Source organism: Nymphalis io, chromosome 23 (genome assembly GCF_905147045.1).
Source record: "Nymphalis io chromosome 23, ilAglIoxx1.1, whole genome shotgun sequence".
Lineage (NCBI taxonomy): Eukaryota > Metazoa > Arthropoda > Insecta > Lepidoptera > Nymphalidae > Nymphalis > Nymphalis io.
The window spans coordinates 2504381-2525279 of record NC_065910.1 but is presented as its reverse complement, the minus strand read 5'-3'; the positions used below and the strand labels follow the sequence as shown (position 1 = coordinate 2525279).

The following is a 20899-nucleotide window of genomic DNA, read 5'->3' as shown; positions in this document are numbered from 1 at the left end:
TTTATAGAATAGGAAGGCGGACGAGCATATGGGCCACCTGATGGTAAGTGGTCACCAACGCTCTTAGACATTAGCATTGTAAGAAATGTCAACCATCGCTTACATATCCAATGCGCCACCAACCTTGGGAACTAAGATTTTATGTCCCTTGTGCCTGTAATTACACTGGCTCACTCACCCTTCAAACCGGAACACAACAATATCAAGTATTGCTGTTTTGCGGTAGAATATCTGATGAGTGGGTGGTACCTACCCAGACGAGCTTGCACAAAGCCCTACCACCAGTAAGATATGATGTATGTAGTAATGTATGATGGTTAGATTAAGTTTTAGTTTAAGTCAATCGCTTTACATTGACGGATACTTCGTAGTTTTAAAATTTCTAGCACTTGCACTTAGTAATCGTTTTTTTTTATATATTTTTATTTAAAGTGGTAAAATAAAACTAAAAACTTACATATTTTTATACATTTTTAAATATTTGTAAAAATAAATATAAGAATCAAATGTAATTATAAGAAACCCGGGCTATATGAACACTTATATTTACATATATAAATTCTATTGTGTTACATTTTTTCATGAAACGGATCAGTTGTGTATATATTCTTTTTATAAATGGACTCATTTGTGGATTGCTCTAGTTTTAGAAAATAGTTTTTAAATTCTGAATAAACTTAGTTTTTTCTTTTTTTTATCATTACAGATATCCTTGCATCTTATCTTTGATTTATTTTATCTGTATATTTTTCTACCTAGTAGCATCATAAGCTACGTTTCATATAATAAACAGACATGCTCACAACCGATTCATGTAGTTATTAAATTAGGTAATATTGGATTTGTTATGAAATCCAATTACATGTTTAACAATACGAATATTATCTAAATACAAAATAATATCAGGTTAAGCGGATTAAACATAATGAAATGATGTTCTGACCGATTTCGGTTACGGCGGCCATTTTCAACAGAGAGCAGCCAATTGTACGGAAGATATGAAGGTATCTAATGGTGAGTGAGAAGGAGATATATTCCGATCTCATAGGACTATCAGACCTGTCTTTGATATTTAATCAGAGTGAGATCTGATACTCTTGTGGGATGGAAACTTGACACGACGGGAGAATGATGAGGCGAAGGATCAACGGCTTTTCATTTCTACCGAGGCACAGGAGTATAATTCTTCAAACTTCGGAACTTCAAGCTGCTATGAAAAAAAGGATTTCCTGATGGAAGCACAGGCTGGAAAGTAAAGTTTGTGAATATACAATAACAATTTTATTGAATCTCAACTAGCTGATTCCGCGTTACGCATGCACTAAATATATGCCTAATTAATCCAACTAAACCTTGAATATATTAGATTCTGAACATAAGTTGAGAAACACTGATAAAATACGATTAATCTGTGATACGTCCGATTAGATTGGTTTGCTATTTTCGCCAAAAGCATATGCAAAATTCAAGCTCAAACGTTGGTTTAAAATTCAGTTGTAAGATTTTACCCTCACATAACAAACATGTAAAGCGAAGTGAAAGCTAATAATCAATAAAAAAACATCTACGATTATTGATGCAAAACACACATTTTTTGTATGAACAAAGTTACATTAAAATTTTTATGTACTGCTCGTAAACATATGTTAAATATTCGTAAACATATATAAAATAGTTTTTAATTATTGAAACTTGGAATGAACATTTTATACCACACTTAAACTTAACGTAAAAGGCGCTCCATTTCACCACACTTTCCTATTTAATGCCAAGAACAGACGACGGCGGGGTACGGGCGGGAGACTTTCTACGCTCATTTTACATTTTACATTGATGACATCCAGATGCTTGGGCTTGTATTGTTTTGCATAAAAAGTCGAGAACATTCACAGTTATTAATAAAAAGAGCCATTGGAGGCGACAACCATCTAGTTACTAGCAATATATCCATAAATAAACTCACCTCGATATCACCAAATGATTGTAATATCATCACAACTATTTATACTGTACTTGTAAGTTTCAAATCGATAAAACCATTAGCAATTGGCTAAAATGGACTTTCTAGTTTTGTTTATATAAATTTAAAACCGCAAACTTCGATTTTCTAATCATTATGCATGAAAATCAAGGAATAATTTTTAATTAATTACTAATAAGTTTATCAATTTCCCGGAATCGTAATTAATTTTGATTATTTGATTAATTTAATTGTCTCGTTTTGTCATTAAAAAAGAAAGTGTGTCAAAAAATGGCTGTTACGTTGTCTTACTACAGTCGGTTTTTAATTAGTCTTACTAAATACAAGATAATATGCTACGTGTCCCATATGAGCATACTAAGATTTATGAATATAAAAACCAATAAAAGCAGTAACGATCTTTTTGTCCTATTATCGACGTTATCCTCTCGAAGCCGTCGCTTGAAGCATCATTGATTTTTAGGGCAATACTTGACCCCGGTTAGAATCCAGAGTTCTTAATAGACTTGTAAGTTAGGCACAAATGAGTGTTCCGATAGCTCTCCTGGAAATCAGCCAAAAGCAATTATATTAAATGTCCTGACTGTTCTATATTACGGATTTAATGCTATTTTGTGTATCGATTTAAAACTACAAGTACGTTTTGTATTATCTATTAATATAGTAATAACAGCCTTACTTATAAGCGTTGTTTAGCGGGTTATTAGTTAAACAATGCTGTCTCATTATTTCGAACGTTAAATCAATAATGTCAGAAAGAGAGAACTGATGAACTTTATTTGTTTTTGATGTTTTTATATGCTTTATTTAAATAGTACAAAAGCAATGCTATAAGGTACTTTATACATCATTACAATTAATATTTAACACTATTTGAGAGACAAAAAAATCTTTTTTATGCTATAGAATGTAAGGAATATGTGAATACAATAAAAAGTACTAAAAATTGTCTTTGATTTCATCTTGATATCTTTCATACGTCTTATGTTGACAGATCGCCTCAAGGCTATGTATGAAAAAGATCTGTGTCAGTTAACACAATGAAAATTTATAAGTTAAAATTGTATAGTTGAATAAACAGACTAAAGACTAATAATAACAATAGTAGCTAGAATAAGCACTTTACTGGTGGTAGAGCTTTGTGCAAGCTCGTCTGGGTAGGTACCACTCACTCATCACTCAGATATTCTACCGCAAAACAGTAGTACTTGGTATTGTCGTGTTTCGGTTTGAAGGGTGAGTGAGCCAGTGTAATTACAGGCACAAGGGACATAACATCTTAGTTCCCAACGTTGGTGGCGCATTGGTGATGTAAGCGATGGTTAACATTTCTTACAATGCCAATGTCTATGGACTTTGGTGACCACTTACCATCAGGTGGCCCATATGCTTATCCGCCTTCCTATTCTATATAAAAAACAGGAACTTTATAGGCAAGTAATTCTGAATTATAAAACTATTCTACCTTTTATTCAAGCTTTTATTCCACGACGGAACGTTCAACATAATATAATCTATATCTATTATCCATATTATGTTATAAATACGAAAGTAACTCTGTCTGTCTATTACGCTTTCACTGCTAAACCACAGAATTGAATTTAATGAAATTTGATATAAACTATGTTTGAACCGTACGGAAGGACATATGCTACTTTTTTTAAGCCTACTCCCAAAAAGCGAGTGAAGCAACGGGTAAAAATAAGTTTTGTATATAATAGCTGGTGTTCAAAATGTTTTTACTCAGTTGCTATCCAGTTTAAATTAACTTATACAACCCAATTAATATCTACGGAAGATTTATGATTTATAATAGAAATTTAGGGACGACTTAACCGTCTTGAATTTATCTATTAAGGAATACATTGAACATAAGTTTAATCCTTCGCAGAACAAGTCTACGGTCCTTGCTTCGAAATTCTGTGTAACTAAGCCGGGTCTTAAGTGATCCTACGTCTAATTACGTAATCACAGGCAACGTATGCCAACACGAAACATTAATGGGGCGGCGGTAATCGTACAAAACAGTACGGAACTAACTAGAATGTTGTCTGCAAACTTGTTACGAACAAAACACCTTCCGACACATGACTTATTGCCAAATATATTCCTTGTATTCATTTGTTTCAATATAACGATTTATGTATATTATTGATAAAATAGTTTTGAGTTTGAATTCGCCTTTTTTACTTTTTATTCGTATTAACTACAATTCGAAACCGCGAGTTTTACAGTTTTTAACGTTAATTTCGTCAGTTAGTAACAGAATTGGTACCATTAGGCACTATGGTACCAGCCAGGAAACCAAAATAAAACTCACTATTCATAAATCTTCAAAGCGTGTACCAGCTCTGATGCTTACTATATATCAAATAAACTAGTATTAATCAAATACGATAAAGAGAAGTAATTCTTTAGCCATGGCAAATTGACTCATGGTGGTGTTGTTTGAGTTTAAGAGAGTGGGTGCACTCTCTATTTATTCTACCACCAAACAGAAATACTTGTATTTTGTGTTTCACTTCGAAGGGTGAATGAGACATATAACATCTGAAATATTATAGCTGACGGCCCAGGAATACCATCCGGGCACGCCTGGACCTACCGGTTTTATACAAGCGGCAACTTCTTCTTCCAGGGACTTTGTGTAAGCCCGTCTGGGTAGATACTATCCACTAATCAGATATTATACCGTTAAACAGCAATATTTAGTATTGTTGCGATCCGGCTTAAAGAGTGAGTTAACCAGTGTAACTATAGGCAACAGGACATAAGGACATAACGTCTTCGTTCCTCAGGTCGGTGAAGCATGGGTAATGTAAGGAATGGTTAATATTTCTCACATCGTCAAGATCTATGTGATGAAGTGACCACTTATCATCAGGTAGCACATTTGACTAGATTCAAGATTGTCGTAGGCGGGCCTACGTATAATAAGAAATACAAAATTCGTTACACATTTATTGTTACTTTTTGATTTTACTAAATATATATATAAATAGTAAATCAAAAAACTACCAAATCAACATCACACAAATACTTTAAAACTCAGTGTTAATGAATAATTAACAATATAACAGATTTTTTTTATTAAATTTAAGAAACGGACTTTTGTGTGCCTCGGGCTGTTGTTTATATTTTTTAAGAATGTCAACATTTATAGGTGATATATAATCTTGAAGCCCAAGCAAATGGGCTACCATTTTGAAATGAACTTAAAAATTTTTATTAAATAGGTATCGTGGGCAACACTATTATCACAATTAATCCTTAATCCTTACCCTCTGTAATACGGCTGTAGAAAATAATTATTTTGATATTTAGTTTTTGTTACAGTGAAATTTTTGCCTTGATTAAACTGATAGTAATTTGAATTGAACAAAATATCAGCTCAAATTACGTCTCGACTAAAATTTATACCAACTTAGCTATATGCTTAGCGTTTCTATTGGGATAAATTTTATACTTTTATATGTAAAATGAATTATTTTTATTTTTAATATAAAATAATAAATTTCTGTTTTATGAATAATATTTAACTTTAAGTATAATTTCTTTGAAACTACAATTATTCTTATCAATTTAGTTTGCATGGTGAGTGAATTACAGAGAAAGGAATATAACTCCTTAGATACCATGATGGCCGAAACATTGACGATGCCAAGTCAGTCTATATTCAACATAGAAGCATTACACTTATTTATTTATTATCAAAAATCTACTACCGGATTAGAAATAAGCACTTCAGAGTGTAATACGACAAGATGATGAGTGAGAAGCAAATTCTTTTGCCATTTCTTCTCCGGTCTTCGCAACAAACGAAGATGTTATAAGTAGCGCGGGCTCTGGGTTAGAACGAGAGGAGTGATCGCTCTCGGCGCCATGAACCGGGAAACAATTTCCAAGGGTATATAAGCGTTGTTTGTTTATTGATTTTTACAAATGTTGTAATTATTATGTATATATAAAATTAACTAAAATGCAATTTATGTGAAAGCGTCGATTAAAGGGGGCTGAGAGACTCGGGAACGTATCACAATCGTTATAGTTTAGTAGAGGTCATTCAGATATGTTATCGTCTTATTACGATTAGAAATACTAATATTATTCCTTTCACGCCTCTTTTAATCTAAGCACGTTCGTATGAGCTTAGTTCAGGCGTATTTATTTTGTCGCCTTTAAGTTACAGCGGGTATAAATTATGATGTTCTAAGCGTTTTGTTTGTGCTTTTATAAATGTTAATTGTATGGCTAAGATAATTTTGTATGTGTGAGTGTATACCGTGTACGTGTTACTACATGTACGTAACAATTACTGTAGCGTTTGGTTTCAACTTGTATTTAATTAATAAATAAATAAGTAGCTGTTATCTGTCCGCTTCGCTATTTCCAATTAACATTTTAAGTGATATTTTTTTAATGAATGATAATTTCAATATAATAAGACGATATAGTTCAGAGTTTTGACATATAATTTGAAAAAAATCCTTTATGCCCAAAATGGAAATTTTTTTTTTTTTATTGAAAAAGTATAAATTATAGCCTATATTTTATAATTATAAAATAATGACTTTATCTTGCGTCAAGTCTAAATTAAAGCGAGTGAAACTGCGAAGCACAGATACTCACTTAATATTATTATATAATAATAACCTTCTCCGAGGTTTAGCAGTTTTTTAGTTAGGCATATACAAAAACTGTTATTTATTAGTAGAAAAAAGTGCAATAAAAAGTAAAAGCTACTAAGCATAGGTAATACATTTTGTTGTGGATTATGAAATAAGTAGGTGTATCTAAAAATAATCTTTTCCAGTGGCGTAACTATCGTAGGGCAATGCTTCCCTCTCTCTTCCTAAGCACTTAGGGGCAACATATTAAAATTCAATCTATGTTATTACATATTAGGCTAACTTTTATTATACTTTTATAATTGTCATTACGAACCATATATCAACAAAATTATTAATGGACAAAAGAAAAGAAAAATCATAACATCATTTTAGTGACATTTGTACCCACTAATAAACGCGCGCATTGGGGCGCTTTACAACGTCACTGATCCTTCCATATCTAAATATATAAGAAGAATATAAAAATGAACGGTTAACAGAATTTCTTAAACCAAAGTGCTATTTTCGTAAAATTGAGTGTTATAACGATAGCAGTTTGGCGTTTAACACACGAGCCAGTCTTGGCAAGAACCAGATAATGCTGAAAGTTCACTGAAATATACTTTTACGTCTATGGTTTTTATGCAAAGGCAGTTATGTAATAATCCTACTCATAGGAGCTTGAGTTGAGATCTTCGTTAAAAAAAAAATAACTTTTAATAAAAAAATTAAGTTTTCATATGTCAGATAAATTCAAAAAAAACCTACTTTTAGTTAGAATTCTGTTTTGAAATATCCTAAATTAATAATCAGCAAAACACTCCAATATAATCGACGTTCAAAATTTAGTTTTAATTACGTTTAATCTAACCTTGATGTGTGTTTTTTTTTAAATATATTAATCAGTTTTTTTATAGTAAAAAAATAGTTTAAATTGTATGTTAATTAATTACAAAAAAAAAATGTTTGTCAATCATCAAGACAGTATTAGCACGTATTAGTTACTTTCTCAGTTTTGTGCATATCTGTAATTGGTACATATATACTAAATAAGTGTTGAAAATATTAACTTTAGATGTGCCTTTTCAAATAAATAAATAAAAAAAAACCTTATACAATAAATTCCTGAATATTATCATATTCTCATCTAAAAGATAATTTTATTTAAGAATAAATAATACAATTCAAATATTACTCTTGGCAACAACAGTATTTTCTTCCTGAGTTTAGAATTGCACAATGGTTATTCTTCCGTGCCTCAGAAAGCACGTAAAATTACTACTTCGCCTGAATTTATTCTAGCCGTGTAGGATTTAATGTTCATTGAATTACGATTGAAAGAGTGCTCTTGTGTAACGCACACACTTTGCACAATAATATACTGCGTAGCTAGCCTAGGTCAGGACATCATCATGTGTAGGAAACAATAAGAAAAACCATATTTATAATAAATATATTTTATTTCATAAATGAGTTTTGTCATTATAATGACAGTAAAAATTAATTTAACCAAACAAATCCCAATCATTAGAAATAATGAAAGTTATATTCTTTGTAAATACTAAAATTGCAGTAGAAATCAGCTTTAGTAGTTTCGGTTGTTAAGTACATTTTTAAATGATCACATTTCGTCAAGGCGTTGTTTTTCCTTTGATGACAGGATGACAGGGAGCTTTGGCGCACCTTGGAAGAGGCCTATATTCAGCAGTGGACAACGATTCGCTGTTGATTGATTGATTGATTGTTGTTTTTCCAATTCTATTATAACGGGAACAGTGTGTACATTATGACATCTAAAAAGTATATAATATTATGTAAATTGCTCTGTAATTAAAAAGCATTTCAGAATAGTTAACAAAAAATGTCGACGGCGGGATCCGTCCAAATTTGACTGGTGGTAGGGCTTTGTGCAAGTTCGTCTGGGTAGCTACCACCCACTCATCAGATATTCTACCACAAAACAGCAGTACATGGTATTGTTGTGTTCCGGTTTGAAAGGTGAGCCAGTGTAACTACAGGCACAAGAGACATAACATCTTAGTTCCCAAGGTTGGTGGCGCATTGGTGATATAAGCGATGGTTAAAATTTCTTACAATGCCAATGTCTAGAGGCGTTGGTTACCACTTACGATCAGGTGGCCCGTATCAGCGTATGGCTCATAAGCCATACGCTCGACCGCCTTCCTATACTATAATAATAAAAAAAAGAATATTGGAACGTAAAATTACGCTTTAACTCAACATACGTATACGCTTGAATAAAAACACACACACATGCGAAAGCACATATACTAAAACACGATCATACACACACTAACTTACGTATAAATATGTGTGCAAAATTTTATCCATTCAACAATGAAAATAACAAAATGATGTTTAGTCGCGATTTCACCTAATCGCAGTGCTGTTCAAGCATTTAACGGTTCACTGATATATTTAACTAACATTGTTAACGGTACATATAATTAAACACTGTTTCGCTCTTTCTGCCATCATTGATTTGACATTCGAAAGAAGGAGACAGCACTGTTTAACTATTCACCTTTTAAACAACATTTATATATAAAACCTTCAACGATTATAGAAAATAAGCCGTTACAAAGACAAACTTACCTTCAGGCGGTACTTTCACTGATAGAGTATCCTTCAATGTGACATTTCTTGTAAAATTTTTCGTAAATACTTCCTAAAATAATTAAATATAATAACATAAAAGATTACTGGTGGTAGGGCTTTGTGCAAGCTCGTCTGGGTAGGTACCACCCACTCATCAGATATTCTACCGCAAAACAGCAATACTTGATATTGTTGTGTTTCGGTTTGAAGGGTGAGTGAGACAGTGTAATTACAGGCACAAGGGACATAACATCTTAGTTCCCAAGGTTGGTGGCGCATTTGTGACGTAAACGATGGTTAACATTTCTTACAATGCCAATGTCTATGGGCGTTGGTGACCATCAGCTAGCCCATATGCTCGTCCGCCTTCCTATTCCATAAAAAAAACAGCAATACTTGGTATTGTTGTGTTGCAGTTTGTTTCAATGTAACCATTGGCTCATTCACTTTTCATCAAGGGACATAACATCTTAGTTCCCAAGGTTAATATTTCTTGAACTACTAATGTCGTCAGCCGAAGGAGAACACTTACCACCGTGTGGACCATTAGCCAATTAGCCTTCCAACCAATAAATATATTTTTTCTACCACCAACCATTAATAATACCACAATTGGCAAAACATTGACGGTTTAAGGAATAGGTAATATTTCCTAGCGCTTTCTTAATAAAAAAAAACAATAATATTATATTTTGATTCAACAGAATCTAACATGTTAACGGCAGAATGAAAATGAAACATGTTACAACCGAATAAAAATCTCCCTACAACCAGTAGGTATCAGGACTTATTGCACTTCGCTGTTTCACGAGGCGGAAATAAATGTCTCAGAATTTCTTCCGACAGAGGCGCCTTTCCTCACGATCTTTTCCTTCGCCTATATTTATACTGGCAATATTACGTTGTGCGACATTATTCAAAGTGTTAAAACATGCTGATAAAAAAAAAAGAAATATATTCAATGCTATTTGAATTTTTCTTAAATATATTTTATTCTATTAAGAACCATATGATATAAGCTTTATAAATGGCAACACTGGCTTGAGGCAAAAACTAAAGAAAACGTTTAATATTTTATTAAAACCGGGCGGAAGAAAATCAAATTTCAGCTTTTAACAATTTATTAAGAATAATAATACGGTATTACTTATAAACGGTGCTTAGCGGCTGTTCTGTTAAACATTGACTCTTTCTGTCATTATTGATTTGACATTCGAAAGAAGAAGACAAACTTAACTAATCACCTGAAAACCACGTTTATAAGTAAGGCCGTAAATAATTAAAAAATATATCAATCAAATATATACATATAGCCTTTATATGCGGATATCAAAATAAATATCTTTCATTTCATTAAAGTATATGAAATACGTAAAACGTTCAAAATTAATGAAATAAATTTTATCACAAAGCAAAGATCCAAATTAAAATCCCGAGAAGATTTGGTTATGTGACGTCACCATAAATTCAGAATGGCGTATTTCATCCTGATAATTCACGTCTTAAATTTAAGGAATGAATATTGTTTTATTACCAAAACTGTGTAATCCGTTGAATTTAACCCGTATTGTCCCGGTGCGAACGAGACGGAATGCTCACTTTCATCCAAATTGACAAGAGCGAAGGAGACAGAGTTATATTTATCTCCTTTCCTAGGAAGGTGCGGTTTCACCCAGAGAGTTATTAAAGGTTGTAACTGAAAATTAGTTTATTTTTCGCCATTATAAGATTTAATCTTAATTACGATAATATATAAGCCGAGATGGCCTAGTGGTAAGAACGCGTGAATCTTAACCGATGATCGTGGGTTCAAACCCGGGCAAGCACCACTGAATTTTCATGTGCTTAATTCGTGATTATAATTCATCTCGTGCTTAACGGTGAAGGAAAACATCGTGAGGAAACCTGCATGTGTCTAATTTCACTGAAATTCTGCCACATGTGTATTCCACCAACCCGCATTGGAGCAGCGTGGTGGAATAAGCTCCAAACCTTCTCCTCAAAAAGAGGTGCGGAGGCCTTTAGCCCAGCAGTGGGACATTCACAGGCTGTTACGGTACGATAATATTCTTATATATATATAATCTTTGAAACGAATCAGCTTTTACTTGAGATTTTAAAATAAATTGAGAATAAAAGAGTGCATACAACTCAGTACATTGAAACTTCTTTGAGAAAGATAGACAAAGGTTATCTGTACGTTGCAATGAAACTCGACAGAAAAACAACATAATCTTTGCCTTTAATCAAACTAAACTAAACTCAATTACTTACGGTATAAGGTCTACCCATAATCCCTGAAGGGTCTTGAGCGATAGCTAACAAGTCCAAATTGAGTAGGAGTTCCTTTTCATATGGGGTTATCTTATTCATGTCACAGGAGAGAAGTAGGGGAGACGCCAGCATTGAACACACAGCTATATGTACCCGTCTTTGGCTATCAGTTAAAGAACCCGTGCCAAAAATTAGCTGAAACTAGATATTTCTAGATGCTCTGAGTAAATTAAATTTCGAAGATTAAGTATCTTAAGATACTTTAGAGACTTGTGAAGAAATAATAACATCTGTAAAACTATGTTTCATGCAAATAAATGATTATTATTATTATTATTATAAAAAAAAAGAAACTGTCTTTATTTTACTATGTTACATAAAGTCGTGAGAGATTTTATTTGATTACATAAAATTTATCGGTTACTCTGTGGTCGCTATTGAGAGTCAAATTCTGAAACTGAGGTTTAAATCCAATCCACTCGATTGATCTGAAACTTTGCACACAATTTCTGTGCTGGCAACACTACTATATACTAGAAGTTCAATAAATTATATTGGCTTCAGTACATTTATGAAATAACAACTTGAAAAAAAAAATGTTTTTACTTGATAAACCTTCAAATAGTATAATTTATTATGTAACAAGGTTGCGTTGTATGTATAATGCAAAAAATACATAAGCCTGATTTCTGCATTTATTTGTAAACATTTCAGCCGAACTTTTCTGTTGTTTCACAACTTTCTCAACGAAAGGCAAACAAAGCAAAAAAAAAAAAACTGTTTCTAATTATAAAAATATCCGGTACGTACCTGTTATATAAGCTTACCATATCGGGATCATTCCAATGTCCCGGACCATGGTGTTCGTATAACTCCTCGTATGACACTTGATAATGTCTGATGATGGATTTGACGGCAGACCATGACGCCACAACGTCGTGATAGTTACGCCACATGTTGCAATTTTTCGCAACACCTTTGTAATCCGGCTGTATGGAAGGGGGACATTTGCATGTGTTATTGTATGGACTTCATTATGATTTAAAAGTACAAGTTTGGTGGTTGTGTGACGTTGTGTATAATATGTTAAAGCAGCTAAAAAATAACAAATTAATGACTTGTTCCAATACGCTTCAAATCTACACCTCAAAGGAAAAGATGGCCTTAGTCCAGCAATGAGACATTTACGGGATACTTTTTTTATTCATTCGCCTACAATATGGATATAAATATCCAAAAAATACAACATACATCTACGATTTATTTCCTTAAAACGTACAGCATGAAAAAAAAATAACGAACTGAGCAAGGAATATTCCTTGCGCCTGTAGTTACACTAACTCACTCACTCTTTAAGCTGAAACATCACCATAATAAATATTTAATCCATTTTAATTTGTACTAACATTAATCATCAATTAATTGTTAGAGAAGTTGCCTAGAGAACACGGTTTAGGTTATCAGGTGTATATTGGTGGTAGGGCTTTGGGTAGGTACCACTCACTCATCAGATATTCTACCGCTATACAGCAATACTCTGTATTGTTGCGTTCAGGTTTGAAAGATGAGTAAGCCAGAGTAACTATAGGCACAAGGTATATAACATCTTCATTCCCAAGGTTTCGCATTGGCGATGTAGGACATTAATATTTCTTATATCACAATGCCTATGGACTTTGGTGACCACTTAACGTCAGGTGGCCCATTTGCCCGTCCGAATATTTATAACATAAAAAATAGGTAAGATTGAGGGAGCAAGGTGTGTTTTTTTGTTTACTCACAAACTTTTCACTATATCTCCTGCGCAGTTGAATATTTGTTTATAACTGCCAAATAGATCTCAAGTTGATTGGACAGCCCAGTTAACTTACTAACTTAACCTAAACTATAATAAGATAATTTAAAGTTGTTGTGTTCCGGTTTGAAGGGTGAGTGAGCCAGTGTAATTACGGGCACAAGGGACATAAAATCTTAGTTCCCAAGGTTGGTGGCGCATTGGCTATAAGCGATGGTTGACATTTCTTACAATGCCAATGTCTAAGGGCGTTTGGTGACCACTTACCATCAGGTGGCCCATATGCTCGTCCACCTTCCTATTATATAAAAAAAAAAAAAAAGTTATACTGACCCTTGTCATATTTCTTACATAATCCTATTTTCAATCCCATTTATGTACTTAGTAAAATGTAGATTTAATACAACCCATAAAACATTACGACTAAGGCACTTACCTTTTTATTGTGTATAAACTCTATGTAATAAGGCCAGCTACAGGAATACACCATTGGTCTACCCGTAGCATTTAAGTGCATACCCAGCTTTATATACGCTGTAAATATTATGAGCGTTTTTATAATTTTAAGGGCCAAAGATTAGTAGTGATCTCTTGAAATTGTAAATATTGTTAAAATTTTATTAGGATTTTATAAAATCGAGCAGAAAAGCTATTTGTAACTACCATTTATTTTCTTGTTTAACAGCCTCAATGGTCTAGTGATTTCTTAATGATATACAATTTATAAGCCTATCCCTATGTCCTGATTTCAAATCTCGGGTCAAACAAAAAGTTAATGCATATTCTGTCACTAAAATCTCCGGTTATGGACTATAATATCTCTGATGTCCTTCGAAATCCGAATAAGATCTATATATAAACAGGCAAAGTAGTAATAGTTCAGCAGCTTTTTCTTCTTTTTTTGGTTTGAAAAGCTTTAGTGTTACCAATAAAAAAAATGAAAACAGTTCATGTTAACTTTGAGAGCATAAGATTTCATGATAAAACTTCAAGCACTGGTCGAATACTATTTTTGATAGCTTATTGTGTAGCCATGCATAAAATATGTTCAAATAATCATTTGTGTTAGTTTATATGAGAGTTTGTTTAAGAAAACTAAATGATATACCCGTTTTGAGATAATCTTCGGTAACAAAACAGCCATCCACTTTCAAATAATCAACATCCCACTCTGCAAACATCTTGGCATCAGTTTGGAAGTGCCCTCTCGAGCCTGGGTAACCCATACAGGTAACATCGGCTATGTTTGTGTACATACCGAATTTTAGTCCACGCTTATGTATCTGTAAAAAAATACATACTAAAAATTGTAATGAACATTTTACTGTATAAGTTTTCTTCTGGTAGGGATTTTTAATTTCTGTATTTCTTATTATTGGTTTTTGTTATATATTTATCTTCTGTCTAGCAAGTATGTTTAAAAAGACACAGTACAATACTGGTGGTAGGGCTTTGTGCAAGCTCGTCTGGGTAGGTACCACCCACTCATCAGATATTCTACAGCAAAACAGCAATACTTGATATTGTTGTGTTTCGGTTTGAAGGGTGAGTGAGCCAGTGTAATTACAGGCACAAGGGACATAAAATCTTAGTTCCCAAGGTTGGTGGCGTCATTCATTAATACATTATATTTATATACACTAATGTTTTTTTTTTAAATTAGTAACCAGAATATGTAAGTAGGTTTTATTTAAAAACTTGAATTATTTAAAAAGGTAAAGTATCTTTTAATATTACATGACAAATACAACCGCTGAGACAAATAGGAGAATAACGTTTTTTTTAAACAAAAACATGTCTTAAGGTTGACAATTCTATGAGTATTCAATCAAGTAATTCCTGTTTTACTAGTGATAGGGCTCAGTACTATCAGCTCAATGAGGATAACAGCTGAGATGGCCCAGTGGTTACAACTGATGAATCTAAATCTTAAATACCGGGTTCAAACCCAGGCAAGCACCACTGATTTTTATGTGCTTAATTCGTGTCAATAATTCTTCTCATACTCGACAATGAAGCAAAACATTATATACTTATTTATTTAGCCATTAATTGTTTTTTAATACTCAAAAAAATATGTTCTTAACAATTCATTTGTGTCCTTTTTTTAATTTTGATAACATACTAACACTCCAAAAAAGACTTAAAGAACTTTCTTTTTAAAACAAAAAAATAAAACATTTGGAAAATGAAAAATTATACAAACATAATCAGCAATGTACTTCATTCCATGTGGAAACCTTTCTTTATCGGGCACTAAACGACCAAGATTGTCTCGTTTCTTTTGTGACCAACAATCATCTATTATGATATATTCATAACCTGCCTCTTGATAACCATCTTCGTAGAATCTATCAGCGACAGACAGAATTAACTTTTCACTGTAATAAAATATATATATTGATACTATTGATTTCACAAACAATATATCTTATGTCAATAAATAGCTTTATGTTTTTCAATAGACCAATAAGTATAGTTGTATAATTTAATACAATAAAAACAATAACAAGTTCTATTTCATTGTTGTAAGATCTTAATATGTAACATTTTCTACATATTCTTTTATTGAAATTTTCTTTCTTGTATCTACGCTAGTTAAGTGTAAATTTATTTATTTAAAAAAGTTAGTTGGGTGTACTTTTTAACAAAACCTTTTCCATCAATATTATTAACACCAAACGGTTATGTATCATATTGTAACTTACTCGAGACATTTCTGTGTACTGTTTTTACAATGCACACCGCACATATAGTATCCCCAAGACATCCATCCCATAGGAGGCTTTCGAGCTAATCCGTTATCTAAGTTGTGAACGATAGTAAAATATTGGAGGCATAAGAGAAAAAATAATCGCACAACCATATTTTATAGTTTAAAGTATCTTATCTAACTTCCTATGCTTTGAAATGTTATTAGTACCTATTTGTAGAATGATCTAATAAAAATATCAACACATAATAAAATATTTTTCAAATGTTTGTTTTGATTTTGGCATTTCGTTATTACTTGTGCATTTCTATGGTCGTATAATGTCAATGTCAAAAACCATCAACTTGTCAAAGATATACAACTTCAAATCACTGAAACCAGAACAAATTAAAAAGTCATGTCACTCAAACACATTTTAATAAAATAAAGTCATTAGTCGTGTTATACTTCGTTGTGCTTTCATTACACGTAAACAATAATAAATTATAATTAAATATTTTACGCAAAATTAAGAAAGTTTTTGATAATAGCAGATTATTCACAGAACACAAAAAGTTTCATTGTAAAAATAAAATTATGTTGAATGCTCTAAGTATTTTCGAAATAAACTCTCTTTCCAACGTTACGATCCAATGCCACATCAAATGCAAGACGTCACGTCCGCTCGAGCAATCGTCGAACAAAATAAAATGTTACTAAAGTCGATCCAGACGATTTAAGTAAAGGGTCGGACGAACCCTGCTCGTATGTACGTTATGGCTTTCAACGTTTCTTTCACTCGCAACAGAGAAAATCAAAATTACCGAGGAAATAATACCTACAAGCTATATCGAGTTAGGAAAAAGAGCCACTATTATATATTACATACTTTAGTTTTATAATATGAAATGAGCATTGCTTGTATATGTATTTATGTATAAATTTATTTCGTGAATCTTGGAATCAGCTTTAACGATTTGGCTTATATTTTATATTTATATTAGATTTGTTTTTTAATTTCATTTATGTGGGTGTATTACTTGAAAAATCGCAATTTATCCTCAAAAATAAAAAATATTAAATAAAATATTAAATATACACTGAAATGTACGTTTGAAACTGCAAACCCCAAGGTCCTGGATTCAAAACGCAGATTGGGACACTAAGAGGGTGTTTAGAGCAAATTTCTATTTTCTTACTTGATTTTGTATAGGTTAATCCAGTTCAAAGATAAAAATATAATATTTTTTGTGTACCTGTATCTGTACATCATATTTCAAGCCGCGTTTGATCAAAAACAATTTCAATTTAACAATTTTCTCAAAAATAATAATACGAAATTTATACTCGTATTTATATTTACAAATAAATTAGAGCTGTCGCGTGGATTTTGTTATTAATTCGTCATACTTTTATAACGATAAAAAGCTTTTGGCGACAACATTTTCTTTACGCGAAAAACCACATCATCTGTCACATGGTTTTCACCCATAGTTCAAAGTTCAACCATAAGTATATTTGTTTCTTAAATCTGTCGCTGCTTTGACAGCGTTTTATATTAATTATCATATTAAAATTAAAAGATTTATACTATATATATATATTATTTATATATATTATATTCGTCAGAATAATTTGTAAAATATTTGCAACATAAAAAAAAACTGTATACTATACTGCCGGTATATATTATTATTAAGATGAGATCATGAACCAAGACGGTCTCATAAGGGAAGCTCGGATAAAATCAGAAATATTGATTGCTAGCACTCAAACAAAAAAAAAAACCTGTGCATGCACCCAGCATGTTACCCAGTTATTACAATTAGGCACTATAATGTCTCTTGCACTGGCTGCTCAGTTGACTAACTAGCCTTTATTGAAAATGAACACCGCATCGTAAAAACGACTGACTAATCCGAACACACACACATTTAACTTTTACCTCGATTTTAGTGTATTTTACCAGATTTAACAATGAAGTATTCACCGTAGTTGCCGTTTCCGTGATTTCTGCGTGAGCAACATAAGATAATTAAAATTAAAATAATGAAGTAGGTACCTATTGGGTACCTAACGAGCTTAGTAATTAATATTAAACGATATTGTTTCAGAGGGTTGCAACACCCGGAGCATGGGCGATGGCATGGCGTGAGATGTCGCGAGTCGCGCTCGCACTTGCCGCGCTTTTCGTGGCCGCCTCCTCGCGTGCGCCTACTAAGGATCCCCTGCAGTTTGAAGCGGCATTTCAAGGTAATGACAAAATTATTTACAACATTATTATTATTTTTTTTTATTGAATAGGTAGGCCACCTGATGGTAAGTGGTCACTAAGTCTCATAGACATAGGCATTGAAAGAAATGTTAACCATCACTTACATCACCAATGCGGCACCAACCTTGGGAACTAAGATGTTATGTCCCTTGTGCCTATAGTTACACTGGCTCACTCATCCTTCAGACCGGAACACAACAATACAAAGTGGTGTTGTTTTGCGGTAGAATATCTGATGACCCACTCATCCCTCTCCACGTACCTACCCAGACGAGCTTGCACAAAACACTACCACCAGTATACACCACCAATATTATGAATTATGTATGTATATACCTCTCGACTGCCTCGTTGGTCTAGTGGCTTGATATAAGGCCGCAGACCCGGAGGTCCTGGGTTCAATTCCCAGGTCGGGCCAATAAAAAGTTATTGGGTTTTTCTGTCAGAAAAATTCTCAGTAGCAGCCCGGAGTCTGGAAGTTGGAAGTGTGTACACTCCCGTGCCTCGGAAAGCACGTAAAGCTGTTGGTCCTGCGCCTGAACTCTTTCCGTCGTCGTCGTCGAGTCGGATTGCCGTCCCATCGGATTATGAGAGTTAGGGAATAGAGAGTGCACCTGTGTTTACGCACACACTTGTGCACTATAATATCTCCTGCATAGTTGGCTAATCTCTCTTGAGATGGGCCGCCGTGGCCGAAACCGGTCTGGAGGACATTATTATTATTATTATATATATACATCTACACAGATGAAATATACAGAAGGCTGTATAATATATGTTTACAAGAAACGCAAACATTTATATATAAAACCTAATAAAGTCATACGTGTATTTAGAAGTCGTTTACAAAAATTTAAAAATATGTTTAGTCCGGAATAAAAATAATTTCTTGGAATGGTTTTGTACTGTCTTTGTAAATATAAAACACGTTCATGTCAGTATATAAAACCTCTTGAAAAAGAGATATGTTGGTACAGATTTTTTATCTGTAGTACGAGATAATCAAATATTTTTTTTCTATTTGAACTCGAACAACACTAGGTAGATATCGTTCCTTAAATTACAGTATATGCATAAGAGTCAATTTATAAAATACTTGGATGGTACAACTTGCTGTAGTACACTTCAAGAATTTTATATTGTCGTACAAAATATAAAAATGGAATACTTCTGTTTGGTTTTAATAAATGTATACCTGTTCGTCAGATATATTTCGATTGAAGTTTGTTTTACATTCTCGAATCTTTAATTAGGTAAAAAACATTGAACAAATTCGCACATAAATAAAGAAACAAAGACTTTTTTCGATGTCTTTATCTAAGAATGTATATATACTATATACTTTATCTAAGAATGTATATATAATTTACTGGTGGTAGGGCTTTGTGCAAGCTCGTCTGGGTAGGTACCACCCACTCATCAGATATTCTACCGCAAAACAGCAATACTTGATATTGTTGTGTTCCGGTTTGAAGGGTGAGTGAGCCAGTGTAATTACAGGCACAAGGGACATAAAATCTTAGTTCCCAAGGTTGGTGGCGCATTGGCTATAAGCGATGGTTGACATTTCTTAGAATGCCAATGTCTAAGGGCGTTTGGTGACCACTTACCATCAGGTGGCCCATATGCTCGTCCACCTTCCTATTCTATAAAAAAAAATGTAACCACTAAAACCTATTTAGGGGGTGGCCCTTGCCCACCTGTGGGACCTTAACAGTGGTACGTATTTAATTTTAAATAAATAAAAATAAATGCGAAACATATATTAACATCAAAAATAATCTTATTAAACAACAAAAGACACAGCTGGCTGAAGTAACTAATGGAAGTAACGGAAGGAGTTTATAAATACTTATTGAATAAAAAATATCCTTCGAGTCGTTTACGATTCCGTAATGGGATTCATTCAAAGAGCCCGCGGGCGGCCTCACAATGCGTATTGAACGGGAGTAAAGAAATTATACCTTCCCTTCTTAATTTTAAAAGCATATTTGTTTTTAATTTATGTATTAGGTTCTATATTTGCAAATAAATTCCGATTGAAATATTTTTTACGATTCTCGTATCAATTGTTGATTATTTTGTTGTCCGCGATTTTCAATAAAAATTAAATAAATGAAGGATAGAAAATACATGAGCATGTTCATAAATCTATTAGGTTGACTGGGTAATGGCAGATGAAATACTTGGCCTAGACTTTTATGGTAATTTTATATAAATTAATATAACAAATTCTTGCAAATACCTTAAGCCAATTTCAAGGCTTTATGCAAGTTTATTCATGAGTTAATCTACCAGTAAATACTTTGAAATGTTACGTTTCAACTTGAAGGTTGAAAATCTAAAATGTACATAACATATAAAATGTTATGTATATCTTAAATTCGTAAGAACGAGCCATAAAAAGTTTAAGCATAATATAAAAAGATCAATAGTGTATAGATGCAAAAGTGAATGGAACATAAAATTATATATTAGAACACCTGCTCCCCCTCCCACCTTCACCAGCAGGAGAAGCCGCGAGCGGAGAATTGTAAAATACGATATACAATAACTTCGATAGAAGCTAGCTAGCATACAAATATTTGCATCACAAAGAAAGAATTTATACTGAGCTGCGATAAACAAATCCATTGCACGATTAAAAAAAAAA

The 20899-nt window shown here is 32.8% G+C and overlaps 2 protein-coding genes across 3 annotated transcripts in view; one reads left to right on the top strand and one right to left on the bottom strand.

The window, feature by feature from the left end:
- The window catches only part of LOC126777619 (pikachurin), a 197907-nt gene that overhangs the window by 64079 nt on the left and 112929 nt on the right, over positions 1-20899 (top strand). Inside the window, exon 2 of the mRNA XM_050500702.1 lies at positions 18086-18224. Within this exon, the coding sequence (XP_050356659.1) occupies positions 18113-18224 (112 nt within the window). The 5' untranslated portion in view covers positions 18086-18112. The remainder of the gene's footprint in view (positions 1-18085; positions 18225-20899) is intronic.
- LOC126777669 (alpha-N-acetylgalactosaminidase-like) lies at positions 8091-16296 on the bottom strand. Of its 2 annotated transcripts, none has more exons than XM_050500791.1 (9): positions 15988-16296; positions 15486-15660; positions 14388-14562; positions 13716-13813; positions 12312-12473; positions 11485-11679; positions 10745-10906; positions 9208-9280; positions 8091-8384 (listed from the first exon to the last, which is right to left on the bottom strand). In XM_050500791.1, exons 1-9 carry the CDS (start codon positions 16143-16145, stop codon positions 8353-8355), a joined length of 1230 nt encoding a protein of 409 aa, XP_050356748.1. In that variant the 5' UTR covers positions 16146-16296; the 3' UTR covers positions 8091-8352. The 2 variants fall into 2 exon arrangements, with proteins under 2 accessions (XP_050356748.1, XP_050356749.1); XM_050500792.1 differs by having other exon boundaries at positions 15486-15630.